Source organism: Symphodus melops (genome assembly GCF_947650265.1).
Source record: "Symphodus melops genome assembly, chromosome: 7".
NCBI lineage: Eukaryota > Metazoa > Chordata > Actinopteri > Labriformes > Labridae > Symphodus > Symphodus melops.
Genome location: NC_136697.1, coordinates 27,723,595 through 27,742,408, shown reverse-complemented (window position 1 = coordinate 27,742,408; position 18,814 = coordinate 27,723,595). Strand labels below are relative to the sequence as shown.

The window sequence follows — 18,814 nt, the reverse complement described above, 5'->3', positions numbered from 1 at the left end:
TGAACGGATCATCGGTGTCCCGCTCCCCTCTCTTCTGGACCTCTACGGCACCCGCCTCACCCGCAAAGCAACCCGCATTGTGAGTGACCCCACCCCCCCTCACACAGCCTCTTCAGCCTCCTGCCATCGGGGAGACGGTACCGCAGCCTGCGGGCCGGCTCTACCAGACTGAGAAACAGCTTCTTCCACCAAGCTCTCAGGAAGCTGAACTCTCTTCCCTCTCTCCCCTCCCTTCCCTCCCTTCCCTTCCCTCTCTCCCCTCTCTCCCCTCTCTTCCCTTCCCTCCCCCTCTCTTCCCTCTCTCCCCTCCTTCCCTCCCTCCCCTCTCTCCCCTCTCTCCCCTCTCTTCCCTCCCTTCCCCTTCTCTTCCCTCCCTCCCCTCTCTCCCCTCTCTTCCCTCCCTTCCCTCCCTTCCCTTCCCTCCCCTCTGCCCCCATGAACACTGAACATTGGAACCTCCTCCTGTTTGAACATTGAAACAGAACCCTGGTCACTTATTGCACATTGCACGCATGCACAAGTTTCACTTTTCTTATAGTCTTGTTTTATACTCCATTTTATTTAACTTTGTACTTTTTGCACATTTAGATTATATTAATGTAAATACTATTTATCTTATTTCACCTCATTTGATTTTATGTTTTACCTTCTTTTATCTACATTGCACCGTGGGGAGGAGGGAAACGTAAGTTTGATTTCACTGTATGTCTGACGTATTTTGGAATTGACACTAAAGTAAACCTTGAACCTTGAACCAATTCTTACATGCTAACATGCTAACACAATTAGCCGGTTAATGTACATTAAACTGACTGTAACATCAAGTGGCAAACATAATAAAGTAACACTTAAACACAGCGTGTTTATGAGACCTTTTCACTCTGTTTCTGCGCGTGCAGGCTAACTGGCGTCTACCGCGCGAAAAAACACCAAAGATTGTCTATGCACGAAAAGAGCGCTCACTCTGGAGTAACCAAAAACGATCCTCACTGGAGAAGATGCATCACTCTGATCATTTTTCCAAATATCTTTTTAACACTTTTGAAATAGCGTTTTTACGAACTGAAACCTTATGAAATTATAAATGTCTTTAACCGAAGACATGACAACTGTAATATATATATATATATATACACACACACACACACACATATATATATATATATGTGCAAGTAAAAGCATAGAGATTGGAAGTCATCCCTTTAGTAGACCAACTGCAATCTGCAAATTCAGTCCAACCACACCTTTCTTTATTGATCAAATATGATAAGAGCTTCAGACAACACGTTACAATGCAAATCCTTGAAGGCTGCATATGATGTTTTCATTTCATATGGATGCAGTTTAATCCACCGACGACAACAAGAAGTCGAATCACGTCCTGATTTAGAACAGAATCGGATTTTCTCGATCTGTCGAGGGGAAACACTGAGCTCTCTAACACAACGTGTGTTTACAGGATGAGTCTTTGGAATCTCCATATCCAAATAATAAAATCAAAACAACACGCCGCAGTCATGTAGACAATCCAACGGACGAACCAATCCGCTTCAAGGGCAGGACGAGACACATGTTTTACAAACAGCATCATTGTTGTTGTTTTAGAAAACAGGAGGTTATTTTTGGCCTCTTAAGCCTGCACTCACAGACAGGACAGTGCACAGTGTTAGAAACCACAGAGAGACGCCTGTAAACTCGGTGACGACCCTGAACAGGAAGCCAGACTCATCCACTCTGATCGATGCATTAGCAGCAGTGATCCTTTAATTCGGTTTTACAGCCCAGTTACTTTTCCGGGACCTGACGGCAGCAGACCTCCTCGTTTCCACGTTCCTAGAATAAACTCCCCGTCCTCATAACATTCACTGTAAATATAAGAGTCCTTACATCCACATCCTGACACGCCAGAGTCACGCTCACACTTTGTGCTCATTGGTGGACTTTGACTTTTTTTTTTTTTTTAATCACGTCAAGTGAAAGATGATCGGCGCACACAATGACTGTTTATCAGCGGCCATTACCAAAATGTTCCAATCAACGCACCGACAAACAAAATGGCGGGTTAATGCCTGCAGCGTGCAGCGTGTGCATTGTCAGCAGGAGTGCATTCATGCAGGTGGAAACACACACATGATGTTTATAAAGAGCAGGTATGACTGCACAGTCACATGGTCAGTGAGCTGACAGGCAGACCGCACGGTTTTAAAGGTACTGCTGCAATCATTCACTAAAAGCTAAAATAATCAGTCAGTGAACGCAGATGGTGAATGTGACCTCCAACCTCAGTCAGATTGGACAAGAGAAGGAGAAGCCCAGCCCGCCAAAGGTGCATCACATCAAACAAGCTGGCTCCGCCCCTTTCTACCTGGAGGCGACCGACTCCTAATTCGTGCACATCCAGGCAAAAAAAGCTGCAAGTACAGAAAACTGCAGAAAGAAAGAGAGAGGTCTGCACAGAGTGATTTAAACAGGGCAACGCCTCCATCCACCACATGTTCCTCGTGCGTCGGGGACGTTGGTGTTTTGATTATAATCCATTGGACTCAAGATCCAACAGGTGACAGTCGTCACGGGTTCACTGTAATACACTCAGGGCCTGATTTACTAAAGGTCTGTGTGTATTAAAACGTGTGCAAACTTGATACCACCAGCAAAAAATGTGCGATCTGATCTACTAACAGCATGTAAGTGAGGATGAGCAAAACAACTCGTACTGGCTTCCTGGAAGGAGCCAGTAGATCAGAGTGGAAACACCTGTGACCGCAGCTGAACCTACTGAGATGATTAGTGAGGGAAGGGAGACACGAGGGAATGACAGACAGGGAAACAAACACAACAAAAACTGTACGTGGAACCCCCAACATGACAGAATATACTGGACGTTCATTTGCCTCTAATATCTATTTCGCACTTGTAGTCGTCCAGCTTTCCGTCCAAACTCTCTGTGACGTCAACCAGTAGAACCTGACAGAAATACTCCCGCCTCCACAGGGTTTGCACCTGACGTCATTCACACAAAGGCTCTCAGTAAATCACCCGCAAAACGCCCACAAGCCAAACGTGCAAACTTTTGGAGTGAACACGCAATTTAGTCCTCTTTAATGGAGATCTTAGTAAATCTGGCCCTCTGTGCTCTTTATTTATTTTCATGAATCAAATATTCACATGTTGCAAATACTGTCTATCTGGCGTTATGTATCTCTTTGGTTGGGATCTGAACACACAGATAGTGGGAGCTTGACGTGGTTGGGCGAGGCCTTTATGTTTCCTCACTGTTTGTTCCCCTTCAGATATTCCTCCCTCGTAAAGAAGGCGCCGCTCTGTCAAACCGTCGCTGTAGCGCTGGTGGCGGTGGAGTGGAGCCGACCTGGCTCAGATCCTCGGGCTGACCCCGGCGAGGTGACAGCAGGGCTGATTGAGGATGATGTGTTTACTGACACAGTACACGGGTCAGTGGCCACAGCGTGGAGAGCCAACACCTGAACGCCTCTCCTCCTCGGAGCTCCACTCCCCGAGCTTTTCCTTCCATTAAAGAGCAGAAGAAACGACGGCTGACACTCTGAATATTGATGTGAAAATCAAATGGTTTGACCTCTGCTTATTTCACCGTGCAACGTCTGATTGCACTCTATTGGAAGGACGTGTCACGCCCTGACATCACGCACTGAATGCAAAGCTAGTCATGCATCCTTCATTCATTTTAGCCAAAAGCACAACACTGACATATGATGGATCCTTATTTTACCCCGTCTCTTATTTGTATTGTATTATAATGTCTTTCTATGCACAGCATCAATATTTCTGTATTATTTGAAATTGTATGTTTCTGTTTTCATCCTCAAAGGTGAGAAAGGGACATGGTGGGCAAATTAGCCACGGCTAAAATCCAGTGTTGGGAAGTTCCTCACAGTAGCGTTGAAATATGTATGAAATAAAGTATGCTTTTGGATATTTCTTTGATGTCAATCATGACATCTCCTTTGTTTGCATGACTGTGATTACTAGCGCTGTCTTGGTGGGACGCACGGCAGCGTATAACTCCTCTGGATAAGGGTCCGACATTAACCGTTTTTGGGGGGGAAATTTACCCGCCATGTGGCGCATAGCCCTCTAAAATCTACCCGTATTAGGCGCTTGGCGGGTGTTGATTTCGGACCCTGCCCCCCCCGGATGTCTAATGAGGTAACAGCACCTCTGTCTGAACCTCAACCTTGAATTTTACAAAGGGGTTTAAGAAAGGGGTTTAAGATGAAGCTGAACGGAAGCGTATTGCATTCACATGAGAAGATCAAATCTAACCAATCAAAGTAACCAGAGATAAACTACTGGTAGCTCCAAATCCCACCAGCAGACTCAGATTCAGATTCTCAAGTTTTTAGGTTTTTTTTTTTTTTTTTTTTTTTTGGGAGGGTTTCAACAGAACATTTGCAAACACGTGTGTATATTGCAAAATCTACAAGATCAATTATAATCACACAGCAGAACTGAAAAAAAAAACTCGAAACACTGACACATACAGCCACCCTTCCCCACAGAAGTACATAATAATTTTAAAAAATACAGTTAAATAAAATACATTAAAATAAAGTAAAAATAACAAAACACAAACATGCATCAGTTATTCCAAGAAAAATGAAAACAGATATAAAACAGGATGTACAGAAACAGATCGTGGCGATGATACAGAGAGGAGACAATCTGACAGATTAAATATCTATCTATATATAGATATATATTATAGTATATATATCATATATATTTGGTAGCAGATTGAAGCAGCTTCTCCGGTCTGAAGGTAATTAGTAAAAAAAAAGAAAAGAAACAGCCGGCTGCTGCCCAGACACAGATAATTATTTACAGCAGCTTCACGTCACGTTAGCTAAGTTGTTGTTCTGGCAGATTTCATCAACACTACAGCGTTACTTTACGGCTACTTTAAATTCAAACGGTTTCAGTCAGTTTAAAGTCTTGCATGTAAAAAAAAAATCCCCTCTTAATATTGTTGGTTTTTGTTAGCTAGGTTTAGCTTAGCGTTAACAAACTGTGCTCTTCAAAGAGGACCGTTTCCTTCACACAGGAAGTGAAGGCAGGCGTTGTTCAATCAGTGAGGGAGACAGATCACATTTTAATTCATTAAACTGATGATTAAAGCTGCATTAGGACACAGTCGGCTGCTCCACTTCACTTCACAGAAATCCTGTGAAGCGACTTCAGTGAGCGGCACACCTGTCTGTGATCAAACACACACACCAAAGGACGCCTTTTGTTTCAGACGGCACATTCAAGACGCACGATGAACACTTCATTCTTTCTCCTTTCTGCATGAAGTGAGGCAATGATTTACATCCTGCAGCGACAGCTGGCTGGCAAACCTGTCCGTGACCACACACAGTATTTACAGGTGTGACCTTGGTGTGTGTAGATTTATTAAGCGCAGGACTGACTCAGTGTGTGTGTGTGTGTGTGTGTGTGTGTGTGTGTGTGTGTGTGTCTCAGTGGCGAGAGAAAGGCACTAACAGTGAATGGGTTAAACGTTTCATTTCATGCATGGCTCAAGAGAGAGAATATAGCTAGAAAACTTTGAGGGGCCTTACTGCTAATTTCCACATAGTCTGTGCTGGGTTTCATCATCCCCAAGGTTATTCTCTTTCTTTCCATCATATGCCTCATATTGTCCTTTTCATCATTCATAAACAGTTATAACTACTGCATGGTCACTTCATTTATCAACGTCATTGTTCACAATTCCATCATTACATTTGCACTTAATCACCAAGGTCTTGGTCTTTGTATTTTATGATTGAAAAACATCTTGAAGAGTTCGCTGATTCTGGCACGAGATTGATTTATGACAAAAACTAATGTTTTATTTCTTCCTATAAAAACAAAGTGGTGCCCCAAAATTCTGATCAAGGTCAAATAAATGAGATATTCATTTCATAACAAAAATATGAGCTACAACAGCCTGGAACCAAACAGGTGTGATTACTAACGTGGGGGTGAATTGATTTAAAAGGCTCCACTTTGGTTTTGATTTGTGTTGTTCATAGATTGACAGGTAGCTGACGTCATTGACACGTGGACGTAACACATGCAGGAGCACATTTTTAACAACACTCAGGCTGTCCATTGATATTTACTATTGAATCAACACCTTCCACTGTATTGCAACTGCGTTGCTGTAAAATTGCCCTGCAATACCCAAGCAGCCAGCTGTCTGTTTTTAGGTTAAAAATAAAACCCAGTTCTGGGACGTGCCGTAAAACACTGACTGGCTTTAGAATACATGAGGTCGAGACCCACCTCCTTCAACTAAACACGACCAACCTTATAACTATGTAAATAGGGCACTTAAGATCCACATTCACTAGCTTTTCAAAACTGCTAATGAGATTGCGTGAATGTAATAGTGAAGTCTAAATCGTCCTATTGCGGTGTAATTGTCACGGGTTAGCAGGTAGGAAACAGGGAGGAGGACCCAATTGCAGAAAATAATTTATTTTAACAAAAAGGCAAAAACAAAAACTTACTGAGAAAAACCAAAATCCAAAAAACCACGACGGAGAAAACACAGGGAGCAGGGAGAAGCAACACATTCCAAGAACACGAGACAATGACATGACAATACATTGAACCAACAAGAAACCGAGGCAGACACAGAGACTAAATAGACATGGGTTAATCAGACACAGGTGAGACTAACGAGACAGGTGAGGAACATCAGGGTAATCACTAAGGCGGGAAACACAAGGAACAAAGAACACAAGACCAGAACACTGAGGACAAGTACAAAGTACAACCTGACACCGACACCACCAAAACCAGATATACAAAATAAAACAGGAAACACTAAAGACTAGACTTAAAACACAAGACAGGAAATAAACTAACAGGCAACATAGGAGGACACAAGGATACAGGGAAACACTCAGGACTAAAGTAAAACACACTAGGAACATAGATACACAGAACACAAGGGAAATAATGAAAACTAAAACAGGATTAAATGCAGAATAAAACCCAAACCATGACAGTAATTCGCGAATGCAGAAAAGTAAAAAGCAAATGTTATGTTACAAGCAAACTACACCGTGACCGGTTGATTTTTGACGTCACAACCGTGACGCTTCATTGGTGTAAACAGTGGTTTTCACAAGCTAGCAAAACCGTAGCTTCATAAGTTGTTTATTTAACCTAACATTTACATGTAATTGTACTGTAATTTCTCCGGTTGCGAGATGAATAAAGGATAGATTGATTGATTGATTGAAGAGCACTGAAAAACATGACAAAAGGCTGTAAGGAGGATTACTGAGAGAGTTCCCAGCGTGATGAAGTTTAACGTCTCCAGGACAACCGCTTTAGTCTCAATTAGCCACTTGCGAACCACGATTTCCCCCTTCTAACAAAACGTCAACATCTCTTAAGCTTGTGTTAACCACAGACCTTATTTCAGGCATCTAACCTCAAACCCATCAAAAATCCCCATTGACTTTTAGAGGTTTGAACCCATGGTTCTAAAATGCTAACTCACTTCCTGGTTTTAGGACTCAACCCTGTACCAGTCTGTACTGATTGGCCTCAGAGCTTTTGAGATTGTAAAACATCATTTTTTAAATAAAGCTTTTTGATTATAAACATTGTCATGTTTGAGTGACAGCTGGCTGTTCTTTGATCCAGAATGCTGTGATGTCATAGAATTCTGTGATGTCATAGAATGCTGTGATGTCATAGATCAAAGCAACATTCTGAACCAGACTTTAAACAGGACTCTTTAAACACTCCAAACGGCTGGCAGGATCGAGTGAACAGGACACAAACTTCACTGCTCGTGTTTACAACTCCACTTCAGGTGTTTTAAGACAGATATTTACAGTCAGGAGACAGTAAAGCCACCACAAACAACAAAAATGACTTCAACTAGCAGCACCAACAGGGTGGAATCAACCATTTCAGAGCTCGCCAATGATTCTTTTCGCCAAATAATCCAATCGTGCCTCGATCGGATGACGAAGGAACAATGGGCCAGTGTGGAGGCTGGACATTTTGACAAAAAGACCAAAAAGCTTCTCATGGAAATGGCTTTACATATAATTGAGATTACATGTAAACACATCCTAGAGATTTACAACACAGAAACAACTGAGGAGAGAAACTCGCCAACAAAATCCCCCTCTGGATCAGACGAGTCCCAGAAGAGCAAGGCTCTTTCTGAAGAACAGGTGAAAGAGCGCTTGGGTAACTTGGGTGTCACCTTTGCAGAGAATTTCGCTGAGATGATGGGTGTACAAGGTGACATCTGTTGGACCACTTTAGATAAGGTGACAGAGCTCATAGTCAAAGAAGTAACAGAGAGAGTCAACTCTGAGCGTTCCAATGGGAGGGACAGCAGGAGAGAGAACCTAAACAAATGCCCCCCTGCAGTGAAAAAAATAGCAAAACTGTTTGGGAAAATGTTTGAAAGATATTCGGACTTCATGTTGTCCCTCTCTACGTCAGTCGACGTTGTGGAATATGAATCTCAACGGCCTAATAAGAAAGAGGAGGTTGAACTAACTCTGATTGATGAGGAAGAGGACTTGGAACAGACTGATGGAGAGGAGGAGATCCCGGCTACTCCTCTCCAAGCAGAGTCTGTACTGTCTGTAAAAAACCCAAGCATCTCATCAGTCCATGCAGTAAAGTTGGTCCTTGAGGAGGTGATCAGCGGACCTTCCAAAGATACTGAAGAGCTCGCAAATCAGATTGTGGAAATGGTGAATGACGAGGTTGAACAGGAGCTGGATGCCAAACCTGATGGGGAGATCGTATCAGAGACGGAATACCCCAACATATCAACCAGGGAGAGGATTGTAAGCCAACTCAAGGTTTTACAGGTCCGTACATATACTCGGGAAGCAATCCTGAACATGAACGCAACTTTAATGAGCAAACTTCAAATCAGCCAACCAAATCCAGCCAAAGCTTTCACGGAGCAGCTCATTGAAAATGTGGATATGTTGGTGCAAGACATGATCGCTGAGGCTGAAGGCAAGACATGCCTGTACGAGAGGATTGCCAGCAACATTTCAGGCAGCCAGCACGACAACATTGTTGAGGATGTGAGTGATTTTGTGTACGATCACCTGAAATCAGTGGCAGAAGAAGGAGAGGCCTGTGAGAGCACAGACAGAGAGATGATGGCAGAGATTGAGCCTGAGGTGGACTCGTTCATGAACAGGATGTGGACCTGGCTGAAACAGCAGGCCCAACAGCACCTGCGAAGGAGGGACAGTGTAAGCCACGCTCTGAGGGAGATTGAGAAAGTGGTGGACTATCTGCCAGAGGATCCTCTGGAACCGGAGGACATGGACACTGTGACCATAGAATTTGAAGCAGACGGAGATGAGGATGAAGATGACGGGCCAGAACCAGTTAGTAAGGTTGTGATGATGTTACCGGAGACAGATGATGAATCCGAAGCTGAGGATGAAGATGAAGGGCCAACACCAGTTACTAAGGTTGTGATGATGTTACCGGAGACAGATGATGAATCCGAAGCTGAGGATGAAGATGAGGGGCCAACACCAGATGATGTCATGATGATGTTACAGGAGTCAGATGCTGAGTGTGAAGAAGCCCCCACACTCATCGACTTGGATGAAATCAGCTGTGACATCCTGGTGTCAGAGCTCTTCTACACAGTAATGAAAGACATTCCCATGAGTGAGTCCCATGAAGCCTACAGAGGAGCTGTAGCTGCTTTAAGAAACCTGTTCTTGGTAGAAGTCAGAGCAGCTGACATTGACATTAAACTAGAGCACAAGAACATCATGAAGGTATGTAAGAAGGTGCACAAAGACCTGTGCAAGCAGTTTGGTGAGGAGTGGCTTTGGATAGGCTTGCTGTCACAGACTCCGTCAGTCATGGAGTTTGTGACTGAGACTCTGAAAAAGCGCCTTGTACCAAAAGAGAGCAGGGGGATGAAAGGATTCTTCAGGTCCAAGTGGAATTCTTTCACTCAGCTCTTCAAACGGGACTAAAGACACGTCCCCGGTGGGACAGATCTTTGTCACGGCCGTCACTTTGTGTAGCAGCGAGCCGTCAGCTCCTGCTATGACAGAATCTCAGCTGTGAAAAAGGTCTCCTGACGTCAGACCTCCTGTTCAGGTTGTTCTCTGTGTTATCAGTCTCTCATTGGCTCGTAGCTCAGAGGGTCTAACCTGGCTATGAGGAAGGACTTCAGGTCCCACCAGGCCCAAACAGGACCACATGTGAGCCCGCATGGAGTCCTGGGATCAGTGGGTTTTCTCCGAGGCCTTCGGTTTTCCCCACAACAAATAATTTGACAAACAATCCCAATAATTACAATAAATCTGAAACAAAAAGAATCATCTCTGTTTTAGAACTCACATTTGTTCTGATTATTTCAAACATGTTTTGTGTCTCACATTTCTGTTCTGACTCTGTCCCTTCTTCCGGCGCTGTGAGTGACGGCTGCCTCTTCAGCAGCTCTCTCTCTTTAGTTTTTTCTTAACGTTTTTTAAAACTTTTTAGCCTTTTGTTTACTCTTCCCTGCGAAGAGATTGTGTGCTTTATATATCCTATGGATACACTTAAGTTTAATACTCGACCAGGAGCCAGTTTTCTCACTTTTTCTCGTGAGTAACTGCTGGCTCTAAGGACAATGGGACACGCGGGGATACGACACCCCATACCGGAGGAGTTAAAGAGGAAGACACGGGGCTGCAAGGCCGGAGCCAAGGTAAAAGCCGAGAAAGCGGAGAAACGGAGGCGATACAAGCCATCGATTCCCTCCGTCATCATGGGGAATGTGAACTCACTGTCGAACAAGATCGACGAGCTGTCCGCACTGAACAACCAGCGGATCTACCGTGAGAGCAGCTTGTTTATATTTACGGAGACATGGCTAACTAACCTAGTACCGGATGCTAACGTAAACATGTTGGGATTCACTGCCGTGAGAGCCGACAGAGACGCGAAAGCGAGCGGGAAAAGTAACGGTGGGGGACTCATGTATGTTAACAACCGCTGGTGTAACCCAGGACATATCTCTGTAAAGACAGTCACATGTTGCCGGGACCTCGAGCTGCTAGCTGTTAGCCTGCGGCCTCACTATCTACCGAGGGAGTTCAGTCACATGATCGCCATCTGTGTTTACATCCCTCCGAATGCGCACGCAGCCACTGCATGTGAGAAAATCCACTCTGTCACTGCTCGGTTGCAGACAAAGCACCCTGAGGCACTTATGATCATTTCTGGGGATTTTAATCATGCAACTATGGACTCAAGTTTGGCTGTTTTTAATCAAGTTGTGGACTGTCCTACACGACACAACAGGACAATAGATCTCCTGTATGTTAATGTGAAGGATGCATACAGAGCGACTCCCCTCCCCCCATTAGGGAAGTCTGATCACAACTTGGTTCACCTACAGCCATCTTACACCCCCCTGGTCCAAAAGCTGCCCGTTAAAACTCGATCCATCAGGAGGTGGTCCCCAGAGATGGAAAGTGCCCTCAGAGACTGTTATAACACCACAGCCTGGGAGGTGCTGATGGATCCGCATGGTGAGGATATAGAGGGGATGACACACTGTGTGACGGATTACTTGAATTTCTGCGTCGACGTGGTCGCCCCTGTTAAGACTGTACGCTGTTTCCCTAATAACAAGCCATGGGTAACGCGGGAAGTTAAGGCTGTCCTTAACAAAAAGAAGGCTGCCTTCAGGAGCAGAGACAGGGAGGCCATGAAGGCAGCACAGCAGGAGGTCAAGCGCTGTGTGAGGGTAGCAAAGGACACCTACAGGAGAAAGGTGGAACAAAAGCTGAGGGAAAACAACATGAGGGAGGTCTGGGAAGGTGTGAGGACCATTACAGGTCACAACACAAAGACCAGGGCCGCAGGGGGAATAATGGAGAGGGCAAACAAACTGAACGACTTCTTCAACCGGTTCGACCAGCCCCTGCCCCCCCCTCTCCCACCCTCACCACAGCCATCTCTCCTCCTTCCCTCTGCACACCTCCCCACGGAAACCACAACACCCCCCTCCTCAACACAATCTCCGCCCCATCTTACCACAGACCAGGTCAAAGGACAGCTGAGGAAGCTCCAACCCAGGAAAGCAGCAGGTCCGGACAAAGTGTGTCCAAGGCTATTGAAGACCTGCGCTGATGAACTGGGGGAACCACTACAACGGCTCTTCAACCTTAGCCTGCAGCTAGGGAGAGTGCCCACCCTATGGAAGACATCATGCATCGTTCTGGTTCCAAAGAAGAACCGGCCCAGCGAGCTGAATGACTTCCGACCGGTGGCACTTACTTCACACCTAATGAAGACGCTGGAGCGACTCCTCCTCAGCCTACTCAGACCCCAGGTACAACACACCCAGGACTGCCTGCAGTTCGCGTACCAGCCAGATGTTGGTGTGGAGGATGCCATCCTGTACCTGCTACATCGAGCCCACTCCCATCTGGATATGGGAAGTGGCACTGTGAGGATCCTCTTCTTGGACTTCTCCAGTGCTTTCAACACTATCCAGCCCCCCCTGCTCCGGGACAAACTGAGCGGGATGGGAGTGGACCCCCACCTAGTGAACTGGATCTCCGACTACCTCACGGGCAGGCCTCAGTACGTCAGGCTGATGGACATCACGTCTGACACTGTGGTCAGCAGCACTGGAGCCCCCCAGGGCACAGTGCTGGCCCCTGTTCTCTTAACCCTGTACACCTCGGACTTCTGCTACAACTCCGAGCTGTGTCACATACAGAAGTACGCTGACGACACAGCCATTGTCGGGTGTATCAGGGACGGCAGGGAGGAGGAGTACCGGACACTGGTGGGGGACTTTGCTGCATGGTGCCACAAGAACCAGCTACAGCTCAACACCTCTAAGACCAAGGAGCTGGTCATTGACTTTGGGAGGTCCAGACAGAGGATGCAACCTCGTTAGATGGAGCTGAAGTGGAGGCTGTGGACTAGTACAAATACCACGGGCTGTGTCTAGACAATAAACTGGACTGGACAACACACACCAACCACCTGTACGGGAAGACACAAAGCAGGATGTACTTCCTAAGGAGACTGCGGTCCTTTAACATCTGCAGCAAGTTGCTGGGGATGTTTTACCAGTCCGTGGTTTCCAGCGTGCTTTTTTACACCGTGGTATGCTGGGGGGGGGGCAGCATATCCAAACAGCACACAACCAGACTGGACAAACTGATCAGGCGGGCCGGCTCTGTGGTCGGCATGAAGCTGGACTCTCTGGTGACGGTGGCAGAGAAGAGGACACTGAACAAACTGCTGGATATTATGGACAATGTCAGCCACCCTCTGCACACCAGAGGAGCCGGTTCAGTGAGAGACTGCTCCTTCCCAAGTGCAGAACCAACAGACTTAAGAACTCCTTAGTCCATCATGCCATCACGCTCTACAACTCCTCACTTGGGGGGAGGAGGACTAGAGCACACGGGACAGAGGGGTAGGAGTTGGAGCGTCCTTCTTTCTGAATTTCCCTCGGGATCAATAAAGTATCTATCTATCTATCTATCTATCTATCTATCTATCTATCTATCTATCTATCTATCTATCTATCTATCTATCTATCTATCTTTCCTTCTACCCTCACTGTGCAATAACACATGGACACTTTCACTTATATGTGCGATAATAATCTCAACCAAGTGCAATAATCGCAACAATAATCAATCATTGCCTTTTTTGGTATATTTTGCTTCCTCCATGCATATTTCTGGTATATTCCTTCCAATGGAAGAGTGTTCTATTATTGATGCTGTATTATTCTGTATATTGTTACTTACAATACATTTTTGTATTTTGTGTTACATTTTTATCTTTATTTTTTACTCTTATTGTATATGCTGCTGGAACCTAAATTTCCTGAGGGAGCCATCCCAAAAGGATCAATAAAGTTTAGTCTAAGTCTAAGTCTAAGTCTAAGTCCGTGGCTCGTAAATTAAAGTCCGTGGTGACCTTGACGTCTCTTGAAAGGTCGTCAGGTGTAAGGGCATCAATCGTCCCCCTTTCCTCTTTGCTAATACTCATAAATCTGTCCAATAAAAAGCAGCAGATGAAATGTTTGTATAAGTTCTTAGCAGGGTAGAATATGTCCCAAGTAATCCAATACTCGTGCTTTTTAAATGTTACATAACCTGATCCAAAATCCTGAAAACACACACACACACACACACACACACACACACACACACCTCCCTGGTGTGTTCCGAGTGATATAAGTTTTTAATCCTCTGTACATGATTGCAGAGCGGGTGGAGATTTCTCTGCACTGTGACGATGTCAGGGATTCACTGGAAGCTGAGGCCGGCTCCACAAATGATCGTGTTTGAGGGGAGCGCGGCAGTTTGAGCTCGCCGCAAATAACCGAGCGTGCTGGCATCATATCTGAGAGGCAGCCTGAGGGGATGAGTCATCCAGAGGACTTTCTTTCTCTCTTTTTCCCCCCCCCCTCCTCCTCCTCCTCCTCCTCCTCCTCCTCCTCATCTTCATTCCTCCAGTCATGTGCTTGTAATCTGCTGCGCTCAGCTCCTCGTCCGATGGCTGCCGGCGCTGGCTCGTGTGGCTGCGAGCTGCGGCGTTAGTCATCTGTAATCACGTCGGTAATCAGAGGATGCTGGAAGATTATCAATACAGGAACATTTCTCTGACGCTGATTGTCCACTTGAGCTGAAGGCAGTCAAGATGTTCGTGTTTGAGAAAAAGTCACATTTAAATTCATGATTATGAGATCAGACGGAGTCATTTGCATCATCTCCTCGCTGCGAGTGTGAACGTGCACTTTAATTTGTCCTCATTCGTTTCGCTCTGTGTTCATTCGCTTTTGTTTCCTTCGCTGTTTGTTGACGATAATAAAACGCACGAAGGACCGTGGTGAGATTCTGTTAGTGACACATGGCTGGTATGTAAAGTCACTCCTCGCAGCTCTCTTCTTTTAAAGAGGGACAGGAAGTGTCGGGATGAAGGGGAGACATCAGATTCAAACTCGCACCTGCCTCAATGAGGACTCCAGCCTGTGTTCAACGGCCACGCAGCATCACCGCTAGGCCCCTCTTCTCACCAGCCAATCAGACATCAGCTTTCACTCCTCGCTGCTTTAAGAACTGATGAGTGTTTCCCTCCGTGTTGGCGAGCTCGTCTTAAAGGAGAGGCAGACGAGCTCCCTCTGAGTGATTTATTAAAAAGAGGCGCCACCTTCCCCTCTGGTTCACGCGGGTCGCTGCTTTTTTACAGCCTCAACAGCTGTCAGGGCGCGCGCCCGTGTTACATCCGTCTCTAAGCGCACGACCGACAAGTGTCTCAGAGCCGCCGTGTTCATTTAGTGCCATCAGTGGCGTGTGGGCGGGGCATTCATTCTGAGCTGTAAGCTGACCTGAGCGGTCTGATCACATCAAAGCTGGGAGGAGTCCGTCACGCCCTTGAGGGCGCCGGATCCACGGCGTGCGCTGCTGTCCGACTTCAGAAACGATTCAAGGTTTTCTCTTTTGGTTGACTTACTTCTCAAACTTGAACTGATGTGTTGATGAGGTGAGTCTCGTGTGTGTGTGTGTGTGTGTGTGTGTGTGTGTGAATGTTGAGCCGACGCAGCGTCCGTTCAATTTCAAAATAAAACACAACATACGGACCGGCCTGATTCGTATTTTCACGAGTCATCCTCAGAAAGACGAAGCAACATGTCGTTTCTTCTCTTTATTCCCGCCTGATGCCCCGAGCTGCTCATGGCTGTGCATCACGCCACAGGATGAAGAGAAACAACATGTGACCAAACATCTGGAGGGAGGCTCCGAGAGGCTTCCTGTTCAGATGCAGATGTTGTCATTTAAGAGGTTTCCACTGATCGGCTTCATCCGTGCATGGACGGGGAGGGGGGTCTATTCAGTAACATTATGAACGTCGTCATGGTAACACAAAGACCTGCAGGAGAAGCGTGCGGGGTTGTGTGAGCAGGTCAGTTGCTCGACCAATCAGAAGAGCACGTTCTTCAACTACCTCCAAGAAGTCCTCTCGTCCGACGTTTGCGGGGTGTTAGCTAAAGTAGTTTATCTCGCCATCATCTCTTCAGCTTGTGTTAACCACAGACCTCCTCTCAGGCGTCTGACCACAAACCTGATCACAATCCTGGACTTAGACCGTGTGTGTGTGTGTGTGTGTGTGTGTGTGTGTGCAGTTGATTTCAGCTAATGAGCTGCTATTTCCGACCCTCCCCAGGACAGGATGTCTTGTTTGCTGTGAATGCACGGCGGCGGGTGGCACACGTCAAATCACCACCTACAGAAATGGACCATTAATGAGCCATTGAAATTCAGGCAGCACTTCTGAAGTGTCGCTCTGAGTCGGGGTGTGTGTGTGTGTGTGTGTGTGTGTGTGTGTGTGTGTGTGTGTGTGTGTGTGTGTGTGTTGGGTAGCCTTGGTGTAAAAGCCTTCAGGAAACAGTGCGCAGTCTTTGATGAAACGAAAGCAAACAGGATGTGATGCAGCGTGAACACCTGAACTGTCACGTGTTCACCATCGGCTCCATCGCTTCAGGTTGGAACTGAGACTGATCCCTGAGATTCGGAAGTGAGACGATATGAACATGAGGAAGTTTGTTTTATTTGAAAGGGATTGCATCTGAAATGTGAAAATCTGAAGAAGGCTCTGAAGATTGTTTACAGATTGAAACCGGGCGATCGGGCCGAAGTGCGAGTCCAAAATGGGGTCCTGAAATCGTTTCGACTTTACTGTGAGTCTTTGTCCACGGAGGATGTGACGACCCCACGACCTTGAACGCATCGTCACTCATTCTTCTGATTGTCTCGTTGGCTTTGTCGCTCATATAGATGCTTCACACATTCCCAATGGAAGCTTGTTCGTGTCCTTAAGATAAGATGATCTATTACCGTATTGATCCCTGAGCAAATCGAAAGGTCAAACCAGAATAGAGAAGAACATACATGACTGACGTAGATGTTCATGTGGTGAACTTTTAGGCAGACTCACCTGCAGCTGTCGACTGAAAGAGGTTAACCAGGGATGCAGGGACTTTATTCCTCTTTGCAGTGTGGGAAGATGCCGAGCGGAGCCAGCGCCGGCGTGCTCGGCGTCCTCACCCCTGCTCTATGATTAAACTGACAGTTGGGATGTCGCACAGAGCCAAAGCACTGCTTTCCAAGCTGTGAATTGGCTGCCATAATTAACAGTTTGTGCTGCACGAGGCTCAGCGTGCCAGAGCAGCTGAGGGAGAGTCAGACACAGTCAGCCCGCCTGATTTAAGCTCCCTGACGTTTAAAGCGCTTCACGGGGAAGGACGGGGAAGTTTGGGACTAAAATCATTTGCTAAATGTTAACGTGGACTGCCAAAGGAAGGGTTTCCTGTGTGAGACAGAAACATGACTGTCACAGACATTTTTAAAAGCAGGGGTTACTAGAGGTCATCATGCAGTCACATGTCCCATGTGACCGAGGACTCTACCCTCAGTGTGTGAATGTTTCGTTGTGACCTGCTGTGACCTTTCTCTGTAGCTGGAAACTTCTGTGTGTTAGCGTGAAGACGTGGTTTCACTCTCAGGTCGCTCGTGGTTATTATGACATCACTAATGAACGTTGTGATGTCTTCTCTCCCTTGCTCGTGTTGCTCCGTCGTCGCATCTTGACGATGATGTGATTTCTCACGATGTTTTGATTGTGCCGCCGCTCCTCCACTAACTTATCATAATTCTTTTTTCAGCCCGCTGTCTCCACAAACCACATTTGACCTGGTTAAATTATTCAAACTGCACAAGCTTTTTGGCTCCTAAATGTGTCGTCTCAATATTCGAGGGCAGACTCAGTGAAGCTCTCGTAAACAGCATGAATTTTTATTTAGCTCGTCTTCGAGCAGTAAGAGGCTCAGACTGTGGATGTGAGTGACCTCGGCTCTGCACGCTCATCCTCTGTGTGATGACAGGAAGCAGACTCTCTGGATGTCGGGCAGGTTTTAACTCAGTTTATCTGCCAGATCAAAAACAGAAGGGTGGTGGGGGGGGGGGGGGGGGGGGGTCTTATCCCCTCACACACACACACACACACTCACACACACACTCACACTGCTCCTCGTATTCCCGGCACGTTCGCCTGCACTTTACATGCCGACATTGAGGAGCCCCACCGCCATCAGCATGCCGTCCATGTGTAACAAGTGTGAGTGTGCACACATGGATGTGTGTGTGTGCACGTGAGTGAGGGAGTGTGCGGCGGTGTGTACGGCGAGCTGAAGTAAGACGTGCTGCCTGCAGCGAAGAGGAATGACATGATTCACACAGGAATCAGGAGGACTGCTGTGGACAAACACATGGTGTCAGGGTGTAAAGGAAGAGGAGTCATTCACGCCGCTCGCTGTTAAAGGGGACGTGTCATGAAGCGTGTACTGTCACAGTGTTGTTTAAACACATGAGAGTCTACAGACCAGCGACATTTCAAATAAACCCACCCAGTCTTTTGTTTGTGGTCTGCAGAAGTCTGACAACTCAGAGAGAAATGCTCCGTTTCAAACGTGCTCCCCTTGTGATGTCACAGTGGGATTCTGGTTCAAACAGACTCGCAGTGTATTTAAAGCCTGGTGACAAACAGTGTTGCCAGCTGTTGGCGACTTTCTCGCTATATCTGGCGACTTTCCGAGCTGCTAGCGACAGATAATAGCTACTTTTTTTCCGATGAGAAGTGATGGCCTGATTCAAAGGCTAAAAAATAAAAAGATGACAGTTCATTTGTAGTTCTAAACATGTTTAGCTTGTTTTTTTTGTACTCACTTTGTCTTTCCCAC

The 18,814-nt window shown here is 46.3% G+C and overlaps 1 protein-coding gene across 1 annotated transcript; it reads left to right on the top strand.

Moving 5' to 3' along the window:
* Positions 1 to 8,006: 8,006 nt before the first annotated feature.
* On the top strand, positions 8,007 to 14,106 carry LOC306826297 (uncharacterized protein; the record flags this gene model as incomplete). The annotated part of the gene is made up of 2 exons (XM_079347497.1): positions 8,007 to 10,436; positions 13,949 to 14,106. One exon carries the CDS (start codon positions 8,007 to 8,009, stop codon positions 10,020 to 10,022), a length of 2,016 nt encoding a protein of 671 aa, XP_079203623.1. The 3' UTR covers positions 10,023 to 10,436; positions 13,949 to 14,106.
* Positions 14,107 to 18,814: the final 4,708 nt, after the last annotated feature.